The 23,770-nt window shown below is 46.9% G+C and overlaps 1 protein-coding gene and 1 long non-coding RNA gene across 7 annotated transcripts in view; one reads left to right on the forward strand and one right to left on the reverse strand.

The window, feature by feature from the left end:
- Positions 1–16,441, reverse strand: part of FNBP1 (formin binding protein 1) — a 140,297-nt gene extending 123,856 nt beyond the window's left edge. For all 6 annotated transcript variants that reach the window (XM_042963674.1, XM_042963677.1, XM_042963676.1 and 3 more), the window contains exon 1: positions 16,312–16,441. In XM_042963674.1, coding sequence (XP_042819608.1) covers positions 16,312–16,335 — 24 coding nt within the window. In that variant the 5' untranslated portion in view covers positions 16,336–16,441. The remainder of the gene's footprint in view (positions 1–16,311) is intronic.
- Positions 16,442–16,722: 281 nt separating this feature from the next.
- Positions 16,723–17,958, forward strand: LOC122233117. Its single transcript, XR_006210580.1, has 2 exons — positions 16,723–17,454; positions 17,627–17,958. It is a non-coding gene; the product is annotated as an uncharacterized LOC122233117 (long non-coding RNA).
- The last annotated feature ends 5,812 nt before the right edge of the window (positions 17,959–23,770 follow it).

The raw sequence follows: 23,770 nt of genomic DNA on the forward strand, positions 1-23,770 counted from the left end.
GTGGCAAAAGCTGCCACGTAAGAAGACGGTAAACACCCAATATCCAATCTGGGTACCTGGATATAATCTCACGAATGCAAGACTGAACAGAAATTGGAAGTCAACAGGTCGAAACGTAATCGAATACCCTGCAGTCTCTCTCAAGAAAGAGCAGATTAAAGAAAAAGGAATCATCGCCACAGCATGTACCAAATGGGCTTTATTCTACCCTTGATGTGGAGCTATCCCCTCTGGAAGGGCTGGGTTTCCACAGCTTGCTGTCACGAGCCAGTAAATGCGTCCAAATCTATCTTGACTGTATGCTCTCCAAGAAACTTTGTGTGGAATCCCGCCCTCCACCTAGATTAGCCCACAGGGAGAAAACGTGCAGCCGGGCATATAGGAAACACTGGCCTCTCTCTGGATATACCCCTCCTGATAAATTTAAAATCTGCATTTTGAGTTCTTCGTCAGTCTTGGGAATTTGGTTAGCGTGAGTCACCTCCAGGTCTAGCAAATCCGTTAGCTTAGTGAAAGCTGGGGTACAGACGCTGGCCAACCCCTGTCCAGACTGTACCACCTGCGCAGAAACAAAGGACCGGAAAGAAGCAACCGTAGGTTTTGGTTTTAGGCCCAACGGGGTTACAAAAGCTGACAGGCTATTTAACCCACAAGCCAAAGTGGTGAACTGGGCTCATCCTCCCAATCGCCCGGCTTGCTACTCAAGACAGACCCTACTAGGTGTTCTGTAGACATTTGAGGCCCCCCGAAAGTTCATTCTAGCCTAATTCCACCCATATAAAAGTAATACTGAGAGGGGCTCTGTACCCCCACATGATGAGTCCAATCAGCCTGTTAACACAGCCGGGTCTACAGCAACCTGCCTTCTTTCCAAGCTGCTCAAGGACAAGAACCACGTCTTGGCGCTTAGGAGATGCTCCAAAAATAGGTATTGTGGACAAAGTATGGATGTCTCCATCATTCACATCATATCTGCATCAATATATGCAGTATAATGGTTCAATAAGTCTATACACGACTCAGCACACATCGTGGAAAGTATACTCTTAATCACCTTTACCTAGCAAAAAAATTGTTTAAATGTTTATTTATTTTCAGAAAGAGGGAGACAGAGCGTGAGTGGGGAGAGGGGCAGAGAGAGAGAGGGAGGGAGAGAATCCCAAGCAAACTTTGTGCTGCCCCAGCAGAGCCTGATGCGGGGCTTGATCCCACGAACCGTGAGATCTCGACTTGGGCCAAAATCAAGAGTCAGATGCTTAACCAACTGAGTCACCCAGGTGCACCGCCCCCGCCGGCCCCGGCCCGCCTCCCCTCTGGGAACCACCAGTTTGTTCTCTGTATTTGAGATTCGGTATTATCCCTTTTCTCTCTGTTTTGTTTCTTAAATTCCACCTATGAGTGAAATTATATGGTATTTGTCTTTCTCTGACTTATTTCACTTAGCATAATACCCTCTAGGTCCATCCAGAGTCTCTCAATGGCAAGATTTCATTCTTAGGGGTGCATACATCTTTTTGAATTAAGAGTTTTTTGTTTTCTTGGGGGTAAACACCCAGTAGTAGAATAGCTGGGTCATACGGTAATCCTATTTTTAATTTTTTGAGAAACCTCCGTACTGTTTTCCACAGCGGCTGCACCAATTTGCCTTTTCACCAACAGCGCAAGAGGGTTCCTTTTCCTCCGCATCCTCACCAACGTTTGTTATTTGTCTTTTTGATTTTAGCCATTCTCACAGGTGTAAGGTGATATCTCATTTCATTTGCCCTCCTCTGACGATTAGTGATGTCGAGCATCTTTTCGCGGGTCTGTTGGCCCTCTCTATGTCTTTTTTGGGAAAACGGTCAGGTCTCTGCCCATTTGTTGATCAGATTATTTGTGGGTTTTTGGGTGCTGGGTTGTACACATTCATTATATTGTCTGGGTATTAATGCCTTATCAGACACATCATTTGCAAGTATCTTCTCCCACTCGCTAAGTTGTCTTTTTGTTTCGTGTGTTTCCTTCACTAAACAGAAGCTTTTTATTTTGGTGTAGCCCCATGCTGTTAAAATTTACATACCGCCCAAAGCTCTCTACAGATTAAAGCAATCCTCATCGAAAGACCAACAATGGTTTTCACAAAACAGAACAAATAATACTAGATCACTTACTTTTAAGGCCAAGTAAAATTTAAACGTAAAAATTTAGAGGCGCCTGGGTGGCTCAGTCAGCTGTGTGTCTGATTTCGACTCAGGTCACGATCTCACGGTTCATGAGTTCGAGCCCCGCGTTGGACCTCTGTGCGGACAACTCAGAACCTGGAGCCTGTCTCAGATTCTGTGTCTTCCTCTCTCTCTGCCCGTCCCCTCTTCATGCTCTCTCTCAAAAACAAAATAAACATTAAAAAAAAAAAAATCTTTTTTAATAATAAAAATAAAATTGGGGCGCCTGGGTGGCTCAGTCGGTTGAGCATCCAACTTCGGCTCAGGTCATGATCTTGCGGTTTGTGAGTTCGAGCCCCACATCGGGCTCTGTGCTGACAGCTCGGAGCCTAGAGCCTGCTTCGGATTCTGTGTCTCCCTCTCTCTGTGCCCCTCCCCTGCTCGTGCTTTGTCTGTCTCTCTCTCAAAAATAAATAAAAACATTGAAAATAATAATAATAATAAAATTAAAACTTAGAGTCATAGTGGGATGCCTGGCTGGCTCAGTTAGTAGAGCATCTGACTCTTGATCTCAGGGCCTTGAGTTCAAGCCCCATATTGGGCACGGCGCCTACTTAAGAAATAAATGAATAAAAATAAACATGTAGCGTTATAGTGAAAAATATATTTTACATGCACACGTATACTAACAAAATCCAAATTTTTTTTGCCCAAACATTGCCAGTCATTTCCATATATACCTATCCTAGTGCAAAAAATTTTAAGCTTCTTTGTGTTCTTTGTTAAGAAGAGGTCAATCTCTGGGGATGCAAGCTGGTGCAGCCACTCTGGAAAATAGCTTGGAGTTTCCTCAAAAAACTAAAAAAATAGAACTACCCTACGACCCAGCAATGGCACTACTAGGCATTTATCCACGGGATATAGGTGTGCTGTTTCGAAGGGACACGTGCACCCCCATGTTTATATAGCAGCACTATCGACAATAGCCAAAGGATGGAAAGAGCCCAAATGGCCATCCATGGATGAATGGATAAAGATGTGGTCTATATAGACAATGGAGTATTACTCAGCAATCAACAAGAATGAAGTCTTGCCATTTGCAACTACGTGGATGGAACTGGAGCGTATTAGGCTAAGTGAAATTAGTCCGAGAAAGACAAATATCGTATGACTTCACTCATAGGAGGACTTTAAGAGACAAAACAGATGAACATAAGGGAAGGGAAATAAAAATAATATAAAAACAGGGAGGGGGACAAAACAGAAGAGACTCATAAATATGGAGAACAAACTGAAGGTCACGGGAGGGGTGGTGGGAGGGGGGATGGGCGAAATGGGTCAGGAGCACTAAGGAATCTACTCCTGAAATCACTGTTGCACCATATGCTAACTAATTTGGATGTAAATTTAAAAAAATAAAAAATAAAACAATAAAAAAAAAAAGAAGTCAATCTGAAACTAAGCTGAGACGTAACATAATTCATCAGACGTCTCAGGCAGCAAACATCCAGCTTTTGGGGGGAAATAATGTCACTTCAGGATAACTTAAAAAAAAAATTGAGATAGAGAGGCTCTGGGTGACTCAGTCGGTTAAGCGTTTGAGTCTATCGTCTTTTATCATCTTGGTGAGATGGAGCCCCACATGGGGCTCTGTGCAGAGCGTAGAGCCTGCTTGGGATTCTCTCTCTTGCTGCCTCTCCCCTGCTCACTTTCTCTCTCTCTCTCTCTCTCTCTCTCTCTCTCTCTCTCTCTCAAAATAAGTAAATAATTGTCGACATACAGCATTATTAGTTTCAGACGTACAACATAATGATTCTATATTTGTATATAATGTGAAATGATCACCACAGTCTACCTAACGTACCTAATTACAACTTTTTTTTTCTCGTGATCTGTAAGAATAACTTTAAAAAAAAATTTTTTTAACGTTTTATTCATTTTTGAGACAGAGAGAGACAGAGCATGAACGGGGGAGGGTCAGAGAGAGAGGGAGACACAGAATCGGAAGCAGGCTCCAGGCTCTGAGCGGTCAGCACAGAGCCCAACGCGGGGCTCGAACTCACGGACCGTGAGATCATGACCTGAGCCGAAGTCGGACGCTCAACCGACTGAGCCACCCAGGCGCCCCGTAAGAATAACTTTTAAAAAAAAATGTGGTAATAAGAGCCAAAGAGAACTATTCCGCCTGGAGAGGGAACATTAAATTTATATCTTAAGTAGACCCACGTATATTGCTAAAAATTAGTATGGTTAGTGTTATGGAGTTCATTCTATATGTTAAAACAAAAACTTTTTTAAGTAATAAACACGCCTGGTCTCCTAAAGTCCAGACTTTCTTTCCAAAGCCAGGATTTCCAGGCATTTTCTCCTCCTATTATTTTATTTCATTGTTAACACGTAAAGAGAATTTTAGGTCAAAGGACAAAGACTTTACCGTGAAAACCAGAAGGCAAGGAGTGAATCGCTCATTTTTCATGAGTCCTGCTTGCAGCAGGGTGATTCTGCAGTTGGCTCCCAAAGAGAGTCGTTTTTTTTTTTCCTTCCCATCACCATACTACTTTGTATTTACCCATCACGCCTCATCGAACCATCTCAAAGCACTTTACAAACAACCACTTACCTTTCTGCTTTCTCACAAAGAGGAAGAAAGCATCATCATACCATTTTATGGGTGGGGAAACCAAGGAAGGGAAATGTGAGGGCTTGCCCAACACTAATGAGGGTTAGGTTAGGCAATCCGCGAAGGCCGAGTTGAGCTCTGCTATGCTTTCTCTCTCACGTGGGAACGCCCACATCATTTCTCCCAAGAACCTGTTGGGTATTTTAATGCATTTTAGGAACCTGCTCTCAGTTCTGGTTGTGCCCACACAAGTGTAAAGGGAACGGTTCCCTTTAAAGGTGCCACGTTTTCGGGGCGCCCGGGGGGCTCAGTCGGTTAAGCGTTCAACTTTGGGTCAGGTCATGATCTCACGGTTCTTGGGTTCAAGCCCTGCGTCCGGCTCTGTGCTGACAAATCAGAGCCTGGAGCCTGCTTCGGATTCTGTGTCTCCCATCTCTCTCTCTGTTCCTCCCCTGCTCACACTCTGTCCCTCTCTCTCTCTCAAAATTAAATAATAAAACATGTAAAAAAATTTTTTTAATAAATAAAAACGAAAAAAATTAACAAAAAAAAGTCACCACATTTCCTTTTGCTGTAGATAGGAGGGGAAAGGGTTAGCTTCTTAGTCTCCAAGAACCAAAACTTTGAAGGCCCTGCATGTGACGGCCAGAAACCCCCAAATGGTCAATATCTATAACCTCTTCATTCTTTCTCAATTTGATCAACAAAACTTTTCAACAACCATAACACAAATACTTTTCGATAAGACGTACTTTTGTTAGACGGGAAATCAGAACTTAATGTTATCTTAAGATTAACACCTTTGGGGTGTGAAGCATCTGACTTCGGCTCAGATCATGATCTCGCGGTTTGTGAGTTCAAGCCCTGCATCGGGCTCTGTGCTGATGGCTCGGAGCCCGGAGCCCGCTTCCGATTCTGTGTCTCCCTCTCTCTCTGCCCCTCCCCTGATTGCACTCTGTCCCTCTCTCTCTCTCTCTCTCAAAAATAAACAGACATTTAAAAAAATTACAAAAAAAGCGATACCTCTACAAATTAATTTCTTTATATTAAAAAAGAGAAAAAAAATAACTTTGGATTTGAAAGAATGAGGGAACCACTAGACACGCATGAGACACCTGCTGGTCTAAGGTTCATTCATCCCAGTTTCTGCTGGGGCTGCAGCGCTTAACTCCGTGAGTCACCGGTTCTCGGTGCTTCCCAACATGACTAACAGCAAAGGTTTCTGAAAGCAAAACATACATCGATGCTGGGGACATCTGAGCGAGTGGTGGGCAGAAAAGGGATTGCAAGCTACTAATACGGAAAATGCAGTTTTACGACTACATTTGTCTAGTGTCCGAAAAACAAACAAACAAAGCCAAACCTGAAGCATGAACTCCAGGGTTCTTAGGTGAGTCTGGTTAAGTCGCTTCACCTCTCTGAGGCTCATTTATAAAACGGGGAAAGCTATGAAGCTCACATGGTCCTTCTTAGGTCACGAAAGGAGACATCTAAAGCCTCTAATAGGGGTCCCTGGGTGGCTCAGTGGGTCAAGCGTCAGACTCTTGATTTTGGCTCAGGTCACGGTTTAGCGGTTTGTGAGATGGAACACTGCTTGGGATTCTCTGTCTCCTTCTCTCTCTCTGCCCCTTCCCTCCTCGCACTCTCTCTTTCAATACAAATACATTAAAAAAAAAAAAAAAAAACTTTGAAAAAATAAATCCTCTAATAAAGGTGTCCAGGGCACTTAACCATTGGGTTCTCTTCTGTCTTCAGATTTTAAAAGATGGGCAGAAGAATTTTGGTTCTCTGCCTGGTTCCTGGGAAAAGGGGAGGAGCTGAACAGCGTTACAATACGTGGGGGAGGGGCGCCTGGGTGGCTCGGAGGGTTGAGCATCCAACTTCGGCTCAAGTCATGATCTCGCCATCTGTGAGTTCGAGCCCCGCATCGGGCTCTGTGCTGACAGCCCAGAGCCCGGAGCCTGTTTCAGATTCTGTGTCTCCCTCCCTCTCTGCCTCTCCCCCACTTGCATTCTGTCTCTGTCTCTCTCAAAAATAAAAATAAACATTAAAAAAAAATTTTTTTTGGGGGGGTGCCTGGGTGGCTCAGTCGGTTAAGCGGCCGACTTCGGCTCAGGTCATGATCTCACGGTCCGTGAGTTCGAGCCCCACGTCGGGCTCTGTGCTGACGGCTCGGAGCCCGGAGCCTGTTTTGGATTCTGTGTCTCCCTCTCTCTGACCCTCCCCTGTTCATGCTCTGTCTCTCCCTGTCTCAAAAATAAATAAAAATGTTAAAAAAAAATTTTTTTTAATTAAAAAAAAAAATTTTTTTTAAATACGTGGGGGAAAGACCAAGGGTTCTAAACACACCCAGTGGGGCCAAGACGGGAAGAATGCCAACATTATTGATTACCTTCAAGCTGGGTGATGACTACAAAGGGTTCACAATAATACTTCCTGTAAGTAGATCTGAAAATGTCCCTAATAAAAAGTTCCAACAAGAATATTTTTGAAGACATTAACTTAAATTTTTTTGTTTATTAATGTTTTTCTTCTTACTGTATTTTTGAGAGAGAGAGAGAGACAGAGCGCGAGCGGGGGAGGGGCAGAGAGGGAGACACAGAATCGGAAGCAGGCTCCAGGCTCCAAGCCGTCAGCACAGAGCCCGACGCGGGGCTCGAACCCACGAACCAGGCGATCGTGACCTGAGCCGAAGTCGGATGCTTAACTGAGCCCCCCAGGTGCCCCTATTTTTTATTTTTTATTAAGTAATCTCTATGCCCAACGTGCGGCTCAACTGACGACTCTGAGATCAAGACTCACAGCCTCTTCCAACTGAACCAGCCAGGCAGCCCTTAACTTAAAAAATGTTTGAAGGCTGAGGAAGAGGGCTCTTGTATCCCACAGGTATGGAATTGCACCCCTACTTTCTACTCCGTGAACTTGGGCAAGTTACTTTATCATTCTGAGCTTCAACCTCCTCTCACAAAAGGGGACGATAAGGGTATGGCCATGGCCGGTGCAGAGATGTGCCACTCAGATCCGGCTTCCAGAAAGGATGCACCGCCCAGCTGCAAGGAGTGTAGCAGACAGCCTCCTTTGGGGTCTGCCTTATCTTGTGAGCCAAGGTCACGGTCTTCTTGTGGCAACCAACCACCAACCAAAGACGGACCAAGGTGGCAGCCAAGGTCACACCGTTCTTGGGGCGGCCCTTGGCCAACGAATGTGCAAGGCAGTACGAGGGCCTAGCCATTTCTGTCCAATGTGAAATTGCTTCAATGGATAATCTTCGCCCTGGAGCTCCTCACCGGCCTGGAAGAGACTTTTGTCAGGCTGCATCTTGGTCCAGTGGCCCCTCCTCGCAATCACCCTTCCCTCTTCTCTTCACGGGTGTTACTTCCTAATAAAACTCTCCACTCTTAACTCCTTCTCAACATCTTCTTCCCAGACGCTCGCATGAACGGTACTTACCTCACTGGATTCTTGAAAAGATTAAATGAGGTGATGGATGGAAAATAAATTTTTTTTATTTGTTTTTTTGAGACAGAGACACAGTGTGAGCAGGGGAGGGGCAGAGGGAGAGGGAGACCCAGAATCCGAAGCAGGCTCCAGGCCCCGAGCCGTCAGCGCAGAGCCCGACGCGGGGCTCGAACTCACCAACCGTGAGATCATGCCCTGAGCCGAAGTCGGACGCTCAACCGCCTGAGCCACGCAGGCGCCCCTGATGGAAAATAATTTGTACAGGACACAGGAGATGATAAGCTCTCAATAAACAGCAATGTTGATGATAACCACTCAACAGCATGTAGGACAATGGGGCACGGTGCACAGGTGAAAATACCACAAGAACTATAGAATTTATACAATTTATAAACTATTTCCGCTTATATAAACCATAGAGTAGAGAAGCACAAACAGAAACGGTAGCTGCTAAACTGTATACACTAAAGCCACAGGTGTTAGCCTAAGAGCCAATTGTTAAAAATTTCATTCTCATGACGAGAATGGCACGTTCTACATTTTCAAAAACACACAGTCGGGGCGCCTGGGTGGCTCAGTCGGTTGAACCTCCGACTTCGGCTCAGGTCACGATCTCGCGGGTCATGGGTTCGAGCCCCGCGTCGGGCTCTGTGCTGACGGCTCGGAGCCTGGAGCTTGCTTCCGACTCTGGGTCTCCCTCTCTCTCTGCCCCTCCCCTGCTCATGCTCGGTCTCTCTCGGTCTCAAAACTAAATAAAACATTTAATTAATTAATTAATTAATTAAATAAATAAAAACACGCAGTATAACTATTGTGATATTACAGATTAAATGTGAAGAGGTATTATAACTTTTGCAATAAGAAATTAGAAGTTTCACCTCTTTGTCGTTGTTGGGGGTGGGGGGTGGTGGTTTGAATCTATTTCCAGTATGGAACAACTGAAGTTGTTTGAGCTTTCCGTGAATTTAACAGACAACTTACAAACTGGATGAGATTTGCGAGTTGAAAGTTGGTCCAATTGGAAGACCAAGACTAAGGAACATTGTACACGCTCAATTAACTCTCTAATATAACATACATACATGGCCTTTTATGATTTTAACATTTTTTACGATTTATTTATTTATTTAGAAAGAACACAAACTGGGCGAGGGACAGAGGAAGAGAGACAGAGGATCTCAAGCAGGCTCCTCGCTCGGCACAGAACCTGGCGTGGGCTCGATCCCACAACCCTGGGATCACCCCCCGTGCCAAAATCAAGGGTCGGACGCTCAACCGACTGAGCCGGCCAGGGGCCCCTACAGATTTTATGTTTAAGTAATCTCTACACCCAAAGCGGGGCTCGAACTCACCACCCTGAGATCAAGAGTTGCCCGTTCCACCGACTGAGCTGGCCAGGTGCCCCGATTTTAACATTTTTTAACTAGACATATCGCTAGGCTGAAACCAGTACGTGTTACTAAAAAAGGAAACAAATATTTCATTACAAACACTGATTCCAGATTTCACACCCACGTTCTAAAATCTAATTAGATTAATTCCTGGGGCATTCATGGATTCTCGGTAGCTTGCAGTTTTTAAGTGTCAAAATAAAGCCTTGTTTTTCAATGTGGGCGGTGTTGATGAAACAAGTGTGAGTAATGCAGGAAACACAATATTAGCTTTAGCTAGGTAGTGGGTGATACTTGAATAGACCTCCAAAGAGCATTTTCCGTGTCGCCCCGACGTACAGCGCGAGTTTAACGTGGTCGCACGGCGAGCACGGGCGTTTACAAAACTCTTTTGCGGTACCTGAAATACAGCGTCACCTACCAAAAATGCAGTTTATACGAAATTTTCAGGATGATGTCTAGTGTGTAGGGAGGACAAGGAGGTGATGAGGGAATTAAGGCTGCCAGACCTCCCGTGTTTTGTTTCATAACCAGAAGAGGCGGGCAAAGCTGAGCAGGGGAGGGGCAGAGAGAGACAGCGAGACACAGAATCCGAAGCGGGCTCCAGGCGCCGAGCCATCAGCACAGAGCCCGACGCGGGGCTCGAACTCACGGACTTGTGAGATCGTGACCTGAGCCGAAGTCGAGCACTTAACCGACCGAGCCACCCAGGCGCCCCTGGGGAAAGCCTATTTTAATGGCAAGGCAGGGATGACAGAATTAAACTCCATTTCGTGTGTCTTCTGAAGCAGTTCTGCTCCACTCCCCACCGATCTGAGAGTAATGAATGTCTCCCCCGTTGGTCTCGCTATGTTTTATCCCCAATGGAAATCTCTGAATCATTAAGAATAAAGAGCAGAAGGTCTAGGAGTTGTCGTTAATACGGCCCTGCATTTAGCATTCTGCAGTGAGGAGAGGTACTCATCAATCTCCCAAACCTGGAACTTACTAAGTCAATTACCTCAAGATGAAGAAGGGATCGGTAGTGTCTAGTGTACAATTTTAACACTCTGGCAAGTGTTCTTATAATGAACACACACATGCATAGCAGGCATAAACAGCATGAACGACAGAGAAGAGAGAAACATTCAAGCCCTACTTTAAAAGTAAAAAAGGTGCCTAGGCCGTGCGTATTTGCAAACGGGGGGGGGGGGGGGGGGGGGCCTATGGGAAATCTCTGTACTTCCCACTCAATTTTGCTGTGAAACCCAAATGGCTCTAAAAACTGAAGTCTATTAAAAAATAAATAAATCAAAGACGCCTAGAATTATCAGACATGTTTACAACTGCCAGAGGGCAGAAAGGTGGGAAAATTACCCTCCCATTACTTAAAAAAAAAAAAAAAAAAAAGCCAATGTTAAAACAAAAGGGACAACAAGGATTCATTCATTTATTCAGCAAGTATTTACTAACTCCTACTGTGAGTCGGGCATTGTTCTCAGTACAGTTGGTAGATCGCTCTTTCATGGCTGCCTCTAAAAAACTGCATCCCGGGGCGCCTGGGTGGCTCGGTCGGTTAAGCGTCCGACTTCGGCTCAGGTCATGATCTCGCGGTCCGTGAGTTCGAGCCCCGCCTCGGGCTCTGTGCTGACAGCTCGGAGCCTGGAGCCTGTTTCAGATTCTGTGTCTCCCTCTCTCTGACCCTCCCCCGTTCATGCTCTGTCTCTCTCTGTCTCAAAAAAATAAATAAACGTTAAAAAAAAAAATTAAAAAAAAAAAACTGCATCCCACAGTCACCATATTCCTCCTAGTGTTGAATGTACATCACGTGCCTGGCAATGTCTTGGAAACTTAGGCTAAAAAACTGCATACAGTAGGGGCACCTAGGTGGCTCAGTCGGTTAAGCGGCCGACTTCAGCTCAGGTCATGATCTCACGGTCTGTGAGTTCGAGCCCCGCGTCGGGCTCTGTGCTGATGGCTCAGAGCCTGGAGCCTGCTTCGGATTCTGTGTCTCCCTCTCCCTCCCACTGACCCTCCCCTGCTCACACTCTGTGTGTGTGTGTGTGTGTGTGTGTGTGTGTCTCTCTCAAAAATACATAAACATTAAAAAAAAAATTTTTTTTTTAATTACACACAATCAACACAGGGGATTACTATGTTAACCAATAGGTATTATTCAGTCTCGCTGCTTGTTTTCTTGCTTTTGGCATTTGGGCCAGTCTATTTCTTATTAGCACCAAAGTAAAGAAATGATGATGGCAGAGAGGCCGCTGAGAGATAACAAAAGTAGGTTCTGTCAGTCATTTGTTAGCAGCAGAGAGTAGAATCATTATGAGGAAAGCTAAAATTTCCAACGGGTTTATTTATACTTTGCATTAATGAGCGAGCAAATAAAAATCTGAAGTGACACTTCAGTAACTTGTCACTTCCCTCTACTGAGTAACAAAAACAAACAAAAAAAACCCATTCAAATGTAAGAAATTCTTGCTTGGCCATTTCTCCCATGACCAGTCACAGTGTCAACAAATCAGGGCAATCCATTTAACCCTCTTCACATTACCTTTTGTAACAAAGTCTTGAGTAAACGCATTTTGGTTATTCTTAGAAACATAAATCTCTGTTTAGACTCTGATGTGGCAGACGAGAGTTAAAACCTGCTTCAATGCTTTCACTGAAATAGGTAGATATCCTTCAATGTATATAACAGGAGTTAGATCAGTGTCTTGCACACAGTGGCTGTTCAATAAAAAAAATTAAAAACTGATTTAAAGGGAGGGGCGCCTGGGTGGCTCAGTCTGTTGAGCGTCCGACTCTGGATTTTGGCTCAGGTCATGATCCCAGGGTCGTGGGATCCAGCTCTGTGTCAGGTTCTGATTGATTAAAGGGGAATAGTATGGGGGGGGGGGGGAGCACCTGACTGGCTCAGTCAGTAGAGCACCCAACTCTTGATCTCAGGGTCCTTAGTTCGAGCCCCATTTCTGGCGTGGAGTCTAACTTAAAAAAAAATTTTTTTAACAACAAAAATAAAAGGGACTAATGTCAAGAGTTGTACAGAAACGATTTAATTATACCCTAACCACTTTAAAGCAGCCATTTACACTTTGTTATGACCTTCTGATACAAAAATAGAAAGCCTCAATTTAAATACAAACGATCCCATGAAGTTATTACAAAGTACGGGTCTGAGTTCATTTTTACAGTGGTATGATAACTTCCTGAACATTGCATGATTTCTCAAGGTTTCCTGGAATATGAAAGTAAAGAAGAGAGAGAAAGGTTTCACTCCACCGAAAAGGAGGACATGTGTGGAGACCAGTCCTCGCGTGTAAAGGACCCATTAGAAACCCGTGGGTTTTAAAGGCCTGTGTGGATCTTGGCTAAAGTCTTAAAATGTGTGAGAAACGTGGTGGTGTTTGTGAAGGTCTGTGGAAACTGCAAGCACCTGTTACAAATAACTCATGGCCACCCAAACCATAGCGCCGTCTCACCCCACCTAGAGACGTAATTCTGACAATTTAGGCTTCTGCGCCCCATCGTTATCTTTTTTTTTTTTTTTTTTTTTTTGAGACAGAGAGAGACAGAGCGTGAACCGGGGAGGGTCAGAGAGAGGGAGACACAGAATCCGAAGCGGGCTCCAGGCTCCGAGCTGTCAGCACGGAGCCCGACGCGGGGCTCGAACTCACGGACCGTGAGATCATGATCTGAGCCGAAGGCGGACGCTCAACCGACTGAGCCACCCGGGCGCCCCAACCCCGTCGTTATCTTATTACCCGCGTGCCTGAGTCCAAGCCACCATTCAAGGAAAACCCTCAATGCCTGCTCTGTGCCGGACTGCTGGACACTGCCCACCCCTGTACTTCACCCAGTCTCCTACCACTGAAGGACTGGAGGGTTCTTTTTCAGAATCCTTCATTATTCCAAAGTTTTTCTTAAATCTCCTATACTAATAAAATAAAGCAACTGAAAAGAGACATTTTGTTGCTCTTATACTCCTGGGCATTTCACCTTAAAACTCCAATAATTCACTTCTCTTATTAGTGCAAATAACGTGTTGATTTTTTTCCCCTCTATTAAACTCTCAGCCACTCAAAGACAAAGCCCCCCCCCACCCACACTCGAGTGGAATGGTTTTTAGGGGTAACTCTTCACCGACATATACGTGCACGTATAAAACGGTAACTGATGTGTTCTTCCTTGTCAATCTATCAAGCAAAAAAAAAAAGAAAAGAAAAGAAAAAATTCCAAGTAGTACACATATACTCCCTAACGACCTTTTCCAATTACTTCTATTATAGAAAATTCCCAGCATGTACAGTAGCAAGAGTATCCTGGGTCCTTTGATGCTGATGGCCCAGCTTCAACAGTTACCAGCACACCCCCCCCCCACTCGTGCTTCATCAACATCCCTACCCACCACCCCTCCAATTTACTTGGAAAATCAAGGCTCCATATCATACATATTCCAGTTCCTATTTGTTTTCGGCAAAATTGTCTTTCCCACCCCTCTGCCCTCTAAAGAGCAAGGCAGGCGATTGGGGCTAACCGACCATTTTCTTCCCACAGCTACCTCCTCTTTCCGGATCACCTCTTAGGACATTCACTCACACCACTGAAATGGCCACACTGTGTTCAGTCCCTTTAACCCAACCTGTTTCGCCTAAAAATAGATTGCATTTCCCCCTCCTTAATCCCTCTCTCTTGTCTGAACCAGTGCAAAAAGAAATCGTGCCAGGATTTCTATTATCTGGATAAAATTTACTTCTGATTTGTTTCCCCCCGCCCCAGATAAGCTTAAAAAGAGCCAAAAGGAGTGGACAAGGAGTGGAAGAGGAAAGAAACACGGCACTTAAAAGGACAGATTTTTGCCTAAGTAGGTATGTTGCAAATACCTAAAACCATCGGTTAACTTTATTTTTAAAATGAGTGTTTGTAAACATCGGCGGAAATTTCGAGCCCGTTTAGACAGAGGATGTTTATCAAATGAATCGCTCTAATTGAAGGGAGCTATTGCCTTCAGGATTTTGCTATCAGTAACAGTAGCTGCTTCTGAGCCGGAGAAATGGTTATGTAAAAACAATTAAAGCCAAAAAAAAAAAAAAAAAAATTAAGGGAGGATGCGCTCCGTTTCTATAGCGGCTCCAACCTTGTTTCACTTTGATGCGAGATTTCTTGGCCTCGGCTCAGAGCAACCACCACCCCACACTTTTCTCCTCCACACCCTTTACAAATGGAATTCGGAAAGGAGGCCCTTTGGAGTTCACCATGGGGAAAGGTCTCCTCTTGAGAACATTTCTGGGCGACGATTGAGATTGCATCCACTTCTCCTCCTCCTTCCCCCCCCCCCCACCCCCGCCGCCCCCACCGTACTGCCCATCCCCTGCCCGGCCACTTCCCCAGGAATCCAGAGAGAGGCGGAGAAACCAGCTCCATCCCACCGGCCACAGCCTCTGCTCCCCGGGGAGGGCCTGCGCGCTGCCTCGGCGTCCCCAGTTCGCCCCGCTCCGGGGACGCCGTTTCCAGACACCTCGCCGCCTGTTTACCCATCGGCAGCCCCCGCTGGAGGGTCTCGGAGGGCGCCCCTCGCCGCCAACCTTCCCCATGTTAAACTGTTTCCTCTGAGCAGTCAAAGAACGGTTTCCCCCGCGAATGCCTCTTCCTGGAGACATCTCCCCCCAACTACTTTCCCCTCCAGGCCAAACGCCGCAGTCCCCGCGGCAAACCCAGGATCTGAGCTGCTCCTTGAGAACTACGAGCGCGCCCCGCGCCGCCACAGGTCAGAAGTCCTCGCCCCGAGAGGGAAGACGCACCACGTCTCGCCCGTGTACCCCAAAACCCAAGACCTGGGACCCGGCCGGGCCGAGGCCGCCCCGCCCCCGAGAGGAGCGCCAGATCGGCCCGCACTTCCACTGGGAGAACAGCCCTAGGGACCCGCGGCTGGGGCGCCCGAACGCATCACGCAGCCCCGAAAATCCGACGGCCTCCACGCCCCCTCGAAGCCGGTCGGTCGCGCATCGGTTACTCGACGCGAGGGATTAAGGCTGCTTTTTCCACACACCACTCTGAGCTCGGGGCGCGGGGGACAGGGAGGCCGGCCCGCGCCCCTCGACCAGACCGCCGCGGGGACCTGGATCCGCACCCCGTTCCCAAGCACCGGGGCGAGGCGTTGGGGAGGAGGCACAGGTCCGTGCTCCCTTCCCGGGCCGCTGGGGGGACCCAGATCCGCACCCCTTCTCAGGCCGCTGGAGAGTAGGGGGACCCAGATTCGCACCCCCTGCTCAGGCCGCCGGGGAGACCCAGATCCGCTCCCCCTCCTCAGGCCGCTAGGGAGTAGGGGGGACCCAGATCTGCACCTCCTGCTCGGGCGGCCTGGGGTCTCAGATCCGCGCCCCCTCCTCAGGCTGCTGGAGGGGGTGGGGGGTACCCGCACCCCCGGCTCAGGCCGCCGGGGAGACCCGGATCCGTGCCCCCTTCTCAGGCGGCCGAGGACCCACACCAGCTCCCCTCGCCCGGGAAGGGCGAATCTGGCTCGCACCTCCCGCTCGGGCCAAGGCCGACGAGGGGCACCGAGCCCCGCGTCTGCTCCCGAGGCCGCGGGGACCCGGACCAGCGCGCCATCGCCTTCACCAAGGCAGCTCGGCCCGCGCCCCCTGCCCAGGCGCGCCAGGCACCTCCCCACCACCCCCCCACCCCCACAGCCCGGCGGGCCCGGTCCCTCACTCACCCAGAGCTCGATGCCCCAGCTCATGGTGCAGGCAGGGGGCGGGAAGGGGCGCGCCGCGCGGCGGGCGCGGCTCTCCGGTCCCCCTCCCCGGCGATCCCTTCGCCCCTTGAGGTCCCCGCGATCGAGGAAAGCCCGGTGCGCGCGCGGCCGCCGCCTCCTCTGGCTCGCCGCTCCTCGCCTTGGGTCTCCTCGGCAGCTCCTCCTCCCCGAAGCTCCTCAGCAAAATGGCCCGAGGAAGCAGCCGCCGCCGCCGCCGCCGCAGCGCCCGCCCGCCCAGCACCCGGAGACCCAGAGGAGGGGGAAGCGAGGGAGGGGCTGCGGGCTGGGGGCGGGGCTACGCCGGGGGAGGGGCCGGCCTGACAGCTCGCGCACGCGCGCGCCCCGCCCCCGCCCCCGGCCCACCTTCCCGCCGGGCGCCCTCCGCCGGGCCTCCGCGGCGCCGGGGTCCAGAAGGACGCACAGGGTGGCGGGAGGGCCGGCGGGATCCGGAACCCGGAGAACTCGCCCTGCCGATTTCTTTTATTTCTTATTAGCGACCACGTTCTGTGCTCTTGGAACGACCTCTCGCCTTTGAACGTAGCCGGACTCTGTTATTAGCGGTGCTCTGCCGAGGCCTGGGGTTGCCCCACCGCGCCGAGCGCCAATTTGGACGTAAGGACAATACTTTTCCCTGGCGGCCATTCGCGCCGACCAGAGTTCGCTCGGGTTGCCCTTTTCCCACCGCCCGGCAGCCGCGGAGGCCCGAAGGGCCCCGCGGCCTTGCACGGTGGCAGTGGGGCCTGGTACGGCGATGTCTGCGCCGGATACAGATAGGGAAGTCGAGGCCAAGAGCGACCAAGCAGCTCTGAGGGGCTGGGGAAGGAATCCAGGGGCAGGCAACCAGTGATTTCTAATCTCTGAAACCAGTGGTTCCCAACTTGTTGGGCCAAGAAACGCTCACACGTGAAATAACGTCGCGGCTGAGTGGGTTATAATAGCAAAGGCGTTGGGTCCACGGATCACGCGTCAATCCGGCTTCCTGCACACACTAGCTGGGTGGCCTCAAGACAATGACTCCGCCTCCCACATGGAGGTTATAAGGATCCATCTCACCCAGTGCTGGAGAGGAACAGGAGATGAGCACCTGTTACCCGCCCAACGTTGGTAAACCGAGAGCTAATTTTTCTTTTAAGATTTTAAGTAATCTCTACACCCAAGGCGGGGCTGGAACTCACAACCCCAGGATAAACAATCTCAAGCTCCAGAGACTGAGCCAGCCAGGTGCCCCCAGAGTTGATTTTTAAGTTGATGCTCCCCTTTTCTTTGTGTTCCAAAGGTCTACCCAGATATTTCCAACGAGCTGTGTTGAATTGTGGAGTTCCGACTCTTTCCTCTGAATCACTACGTCCTCTCCTCCCCAAGTTTTCATTTCGCGCGTATCTAACGTTCCTGACTTTTCTGAGTAACTGAGAACTAAAATGGGCCCCATTTTAGAAATATTGCACAATAATGCATCTCTCCAATACCTACCACCCCACCACCACCAGCCTCAACAAGTTTATCATTCTCCTCCATGGAAGGGTGGAGATGAAAAACCCTTGCAGAGAAACCTACGAGTCTACTTCCTTTGTTGGACACAGTTACAATAAATTGAAACTGTCTAAGCTGTTGGGTTGTTTTGTTTTGTTTTTTTGTTTTTCAGTTACCAGCTCCCCCTACTCATTCGTTTTTAGCGCGTGTATTTAAACATTTTTGTCTCACAGTTACCAAGTCTGGGAACTCTTTACTCCAGAGCCTGCTAGATATGCAACAATCAGGGTGGCCAGTCTCTTACTCCCAAGGCAGATTAAGAGCCCGAGTGAATTGGAAGGCTTAGAATTTCAAACAATGCTGCAAAATTTAGTTTGCTATCTGGAAATGGTAAAGGAAATACAGGTTAGCTAACGAGACCTTGCTCAGCAATCAACTCAATTTCCCTTCCTGCCAAGGCTTGACTCTTTTTCCAGTCAAATACAATGATCTAATCTTGACTGAGTTCTTGGAGACTTCTCAAAAACACACTGACCATTTGTGAAAATATGCTAATCAGGAGAAAAAACAACCTGCTGCTCTAGAAGGGAAAGAAGAGGAAGGGACAGAAGAAGAAAAAAAGACCACATGACAATGAAACCTTTTTAAAGTAAGCAGGAAATAGTTATAGGAACCCATTAGAAGCCACAGTAGCAGAACTCTATGGAACCAGGTTAATTAGACCACACTGCAAAATATCTTTAAGTTCATTAAGTTTGGGTGGTACCTGGAAAAGTTTTGAAAATGTCAGAATCTTCAAGAAATAAAAATAAAGGAAAAAGGCACTACTGATCTCAAAGCAAGGGAAACCAACGGTTCAGGATTAAGAGAAGCCAGGGGGGGGGGGGGGGGGGGGGGGGGGGATAATTACAGCACAGTATTCTCCAGGCAGAACAAAATCCACTTCAGTTTGTCTTATAGTAAGAGAATAATTCTAAGACACAGAATTCTCACTATTGACACATTAGGGTGACCTGAGCTACTTAGGCATCAATTTTCACAGGACGTATTCCAAGCTCTATGTAAATGCTTGAATTACATAGAAGGTCAATGTGGGTTCAGCATACCTCTTTCACGCTCAGTCACATTTGAAGAACACGGATTTACAAAGTTACGATCTTGGTGGGTAACTATGAATTTCCACCAGATACTCTGTTCCTGTGGACATGATTAGAGACCCTGCACAGCCCAACAATTCCACCAGGGCTTTTTTGACAATTCTGATGCTTCTAGCAAATAATACACATCTCGCTCAGGGCCTTTGATGTATAGAGATCTCTTTTACCTAGTTTACAGGAGATAGGTTTTGTAACTGCTAAGTTGGGATTTTAGTGTTCCATGACTTATCAGATAGATGTGTTATGTGTGTGACCTTCCCAAGTCAACTTAAACTGGGTTTCAGTTTCCTCATTGGTAAAACAGGAACCGCACAGGTTGTTACGAGGCTGAATGAGGGGGCTGGCATGCACACAGGCTTTGGGGTCAGCCAGACTGGGATCGCCCTGCACAGACGGCTGCAAAGCTGTGGCCGAATTATTTTCCTTCTCTAAGCCTCAGTTTCCCACTCTAGAAAACGGACATAATGCTACTGACTTCAAAGTCACGAAGATTTGTAGTAGCACTTTGAAGATTAAGTGCCCCTGAGATTGGGGCGCCTGCGTGGCTCAGTCGGTTGAGCATCCGACTTTGGCTCAGGTCACGATCTCTCACGGTTTGTGGGTTTGAGCCCTGCGTCGGGCTCTGGGCTTACGGCTTGGAGCCTGGAGCCTGCTTCGGATTCTGTGTCCCCCTCCTTCTCTGCCCCTCCCCCGCTCATGCTCTGTCTCTGTCTCTCCAAAGTGAATAAAGATTTTTAAAAAATTAAAAAAAAAAAGAATACGTGTAAAATGCTTAGCACACTATGGGCACGAGTTATCAGTCCCTTCCTTTCCTCTTGTTTTCTGGAGGATTTTTACTTATCGCATCAAGGAAAGCAATGCTTTAAACACTTCTGATGCAGCAAAGCGGCCTGCCTGAACTACAACTAATTGGTTGTCTATTGCTGAAATACTATTCATAATGAACTTCTTGGTATTTTTTTTTTCTTTAAAATAGCTTCCATCAGTTTCCAGCTTAAAATTCTCCATTTGTTTAGCATCCAAACTTCTAAGGACCCAAGAAAGCAATCGAGTGGAAAAAGCTGGACTGGGATAAAAGTCGCAACTCTCTGGCGAGTAGAATCTTAAAACTGCGACCGATTTTTCACCTGATTGTGGAATTTCCCCCGAAGGTCTATGAAAATGTGCACGAAATCAGGAAAAACCAGCTGTCCTATGACCAAGCAAGTTACACACTGTGCCGCCAAGCTGAGAAGTGAATTTGATGTTTTTCTCCAAACCACGGGATTTAAGATGCGTCAGGGCCGCGTTTTTCCAAGAAGATCACTCTTCTGTAGGAACACCTGATGGACTTCCCCATGCCCCAAGAAACGAAGCTTCAAGCCAAAGAACAAGAGTGATGTTTGACTTCTGAATGTATTTATAGAGGTCTGGGGTCTTAAATAACAACTCTTTTGATAAGAAAAACATATGGCAATTATACCTTATTGCAGCTGGAGAACATTAACCCGCTAATTTCTATAAGATTTCTGGAAATTTCTGGAAACTTCTAAATGGATACCAAAGATGATTAATAGTACTAGGTTCAAAATACAAATTCAGCTACTAGTGGCAAACTTTGGTGGATCCTGCAAAGTTAGAGGAAGTGGAAAAACAAAACAGACTCGACTGAGAGAGCAAGGTTAAAAGCCAGCTTTGGGAGATCAGTCTTTGCAGCTCCTCCAGGCCTTTTCAGGCGATACCTTAAAGTTCAACGTCCCTTTGAAAATGTTGCCAGGGAGAAGCAGGCATAACTTGTTCTATTGCTCAACATGTCTGTTTCCAGTTACAGCATCATGATTATGCAAATAATCTTTTCTTGAAACTCTGAAATTATGTGCCCGAATAGGATTGTCAAGAGAGTTTTCACCTTATTTGAAAAATAATTATCTTAAAAAAAAAAAAAAAGAAAACCACGTCACTTTTAAGTCTTTGTAATTAGCCTTCCCTTTCATAATTCTCTCAATTTTAAACTAATGACTGGCACCATATAGTTCTCAAATACGTGAAGGAAGATACTACTTATAAACTTCTGGACAGATACCATTGGTATGTGACCCGGTGAAGGTCACAGAATAATTCCCAAGGGGAGAGAAGCAAAGAGTAAGAATCCAACTTTAAGCCCTTGTAAAGTTGTTCCCCAGAAACTTAAAAAAAAAAAAAAAAGCTTTCTATTTTATAAACTATTTAAATGTTTCATGACTATTATATCACTTAATGAAAGTAAGACTCTTCCTGGTCATTCCGTTTTTAGAAGACAATTAGTATGTTCAAATTAAAAACCAGAGAGTCTCACAAATGGTATCTCACTTTACAAAGTATAAAAACCAGCGGTGCCTGGGTGGCTCAGTCCAACTTCAGCTCAGGTCATGGTCTCGCGGTTCATGAGTTCGAGCCCCGTGTCGGGCTCTGGGCTGAAGGCTCAGAGCCTGGAGCCTGCTTCGGATTCTGCGTCTCCCTCTCTCTCTCTGCCCCTCCCCTGCTCATGCTCAGTCTCTCTCTCTCTCTCTCTCTTTCTCTCTCTCTCCTTCAAAAATAAATAAACACGTTTTAAAAAGTGTAAAAACCAGAAATACTCTAAAGCATTGCAGACTGCCTTTAAAAATGAAAGTGCAATTAAAAATCACCTTTTCCTTGAACGGCTTGTTTCGTATTGACATGAGAATCAGTTAACTGTTTTTGAAGTCTCCTCTTGATACCGAAAAAGAAAGTATCATTTATTTTATATTCTTACTATGTTCTTTCATATTGCTGGTTTGTAAAATACGTTCTGAACATTTTTCTAGCATTTGATAACACACCAGTTACTTATATTCTGGGCTTTTAACTTTTTGAAATATTAAAACGGTGATAATTAGAAAACCATGTAGGGTTCAGTGCCAGAAGCACAGACTGGGCTTTGCGGTTGGGCCCTGAATGAGAGTTTGAGAGTTCCATCTGGGTTATTTGTGAATGAGGAGCGGCCTTTGAATAAGTCGCATCTTTTAAAACAGGAATCAAAACATACATCTTTTATAAGGTTTTGGTGACGTTAAGTGAGATAATGCATATGTAAAGTACTGAGCAAAATTTTGGCAAATTTAATCACTCGATAAATGAATTTAACCATTATTATCTCCCTGTGTGGATTTGCAAAATATTAGTTTCTTGTGCCCCGTTTCTTTATCTGTAAAATGGGGTAGTGAGAGCCGATAAAACTTCTGTGCAAAGATGTAAGGTTACATATTTGTAATAGATGGCCAAAGATCAGAGCTTGGGGAAAGATGTGCCTCACCAGCTGGTAAACAGTGCCTCTCTCTTCCGGGCTCCACCTCAGTGGCCTACTTTCGTCCTTACAGTGTGACAGAATTTGTACGGAGTGCTCATTCAAGGGAGGAATTCATTGATTCATGATGTTACCAAAATTGCACACAGCTAAAAAAAAATCTAGGACCTTCCCTTTCTCCCATCCCCCTCAGGCTTCCTTCTCCTATTCTGTATTTGACCGATGTTTTTTAAAAAAAATTAATGTTTATTTATTTTTGAAGGAGAGAGAGGCAGAGAGTGAGCGGGGGAGGAGCAGAGAGAGAGAGAGAGAGGGAGACACAGAATCCCAAGCAGGCTCCAGGCTCCCAGCTGTCAGCACAGAGCCAGATGTGGGACTGGAACTCACAAACCGTGAGATCATGACCCCAGCGGAAGTCAGACGCTTAACTCACTGAGCCACCCAGGAGCCCCACCCCATTTTTTTTTTTTTTTTAAACCTGAGTGCAGCCCATTCAACTAGATCATGTTAATTTCAGTTCCTCGTTCCAGGTAAAACTTTAAAAATCGGACTGTGCCATACAATACACTAGTGTACTAGTTTTTTACTTTTTCCTCTTTAATGATTTCACACGAAGAGCACGCATTACTTGCGTGCCAAGCTACAAACGAATCTAAAAACTAAATAAACTTGTCTAGTTTATTGGCAATTTTCATGATCATGTTCCTTTATAACTTTTATTTCAATTTTTTAATGTTTATTTATTTTTGGCACGGACAGAGAAAGACAGACAGAGTGCGACTGGGGGAGGGGCAGAGAGAGAGGGAGACGCAGAATCCGAAGCGGGCTCCAGGCTGCGGGCTGTCAGCACAGAGCCCCACCCCGGGCTGGAACCCACCAACCCGGAGACCAGGACCTGAGCTGAAGTCAGATGCTTAACCGACTGAGCCACCCAGGCGCCCCGTGTCTCTAGCTTCTTGATAAAAGGTGGTGAGAGAGGGAACCCACTACTGAATTCGCTATTGAAGATCTCCCTACAAATCCCAGATTGGAAGCAAAGAAAGTCTCCACGCAGAACTCAGGGACAAACGTTGACCCTCAGGCTCTAGCCGTCGGATGAAATAATGTGGGGCCATACAACACAGTACTTGGAAGTTTCCGTGTGATTCTCAGCTCAACCTGGAACAAACGACTTGATTTCTCAGAGCCTCGGTTTGCTTACCTGTAAAGTGGGGATAACGGTCCTGCCTACCTCCTACCTCGCCAGACTGCTCCAAGGGTTCAACGCAGTAATGCAACACAAAAGGCCTAAGCACCTGATAAGGGCTCAATAAATCGTCTTACTGCAAACATTTCGTCTGACACTTTAGTGTGAGGTGCCTCCACAAAACCAAGGGCCCTACGACAAGCCCCGAACTTGGAATTTTCCACCGAGTCCCCGCCGCTCCCGAAAGCAGGCCGATCGTCGGCGGGGCACGGTGCTGTGGCCACAGCGTAAGACTCCCCGCCCGCAGACAACCCGGATGGATCC

This window comes from Panthera tigris, chromosome D4 (genome assembly GCF_018350195.1).
Source record: "Panthera tigris isolate Pti1 chromosome D4, P.tigris_Pti1_mat1.1, whole genome shotgun sequence".
NCBI lineage: Eukaryota > Metazoa > Chordata > Mammalia > Carnivora > Felidae > Panthera > Panthera tigris.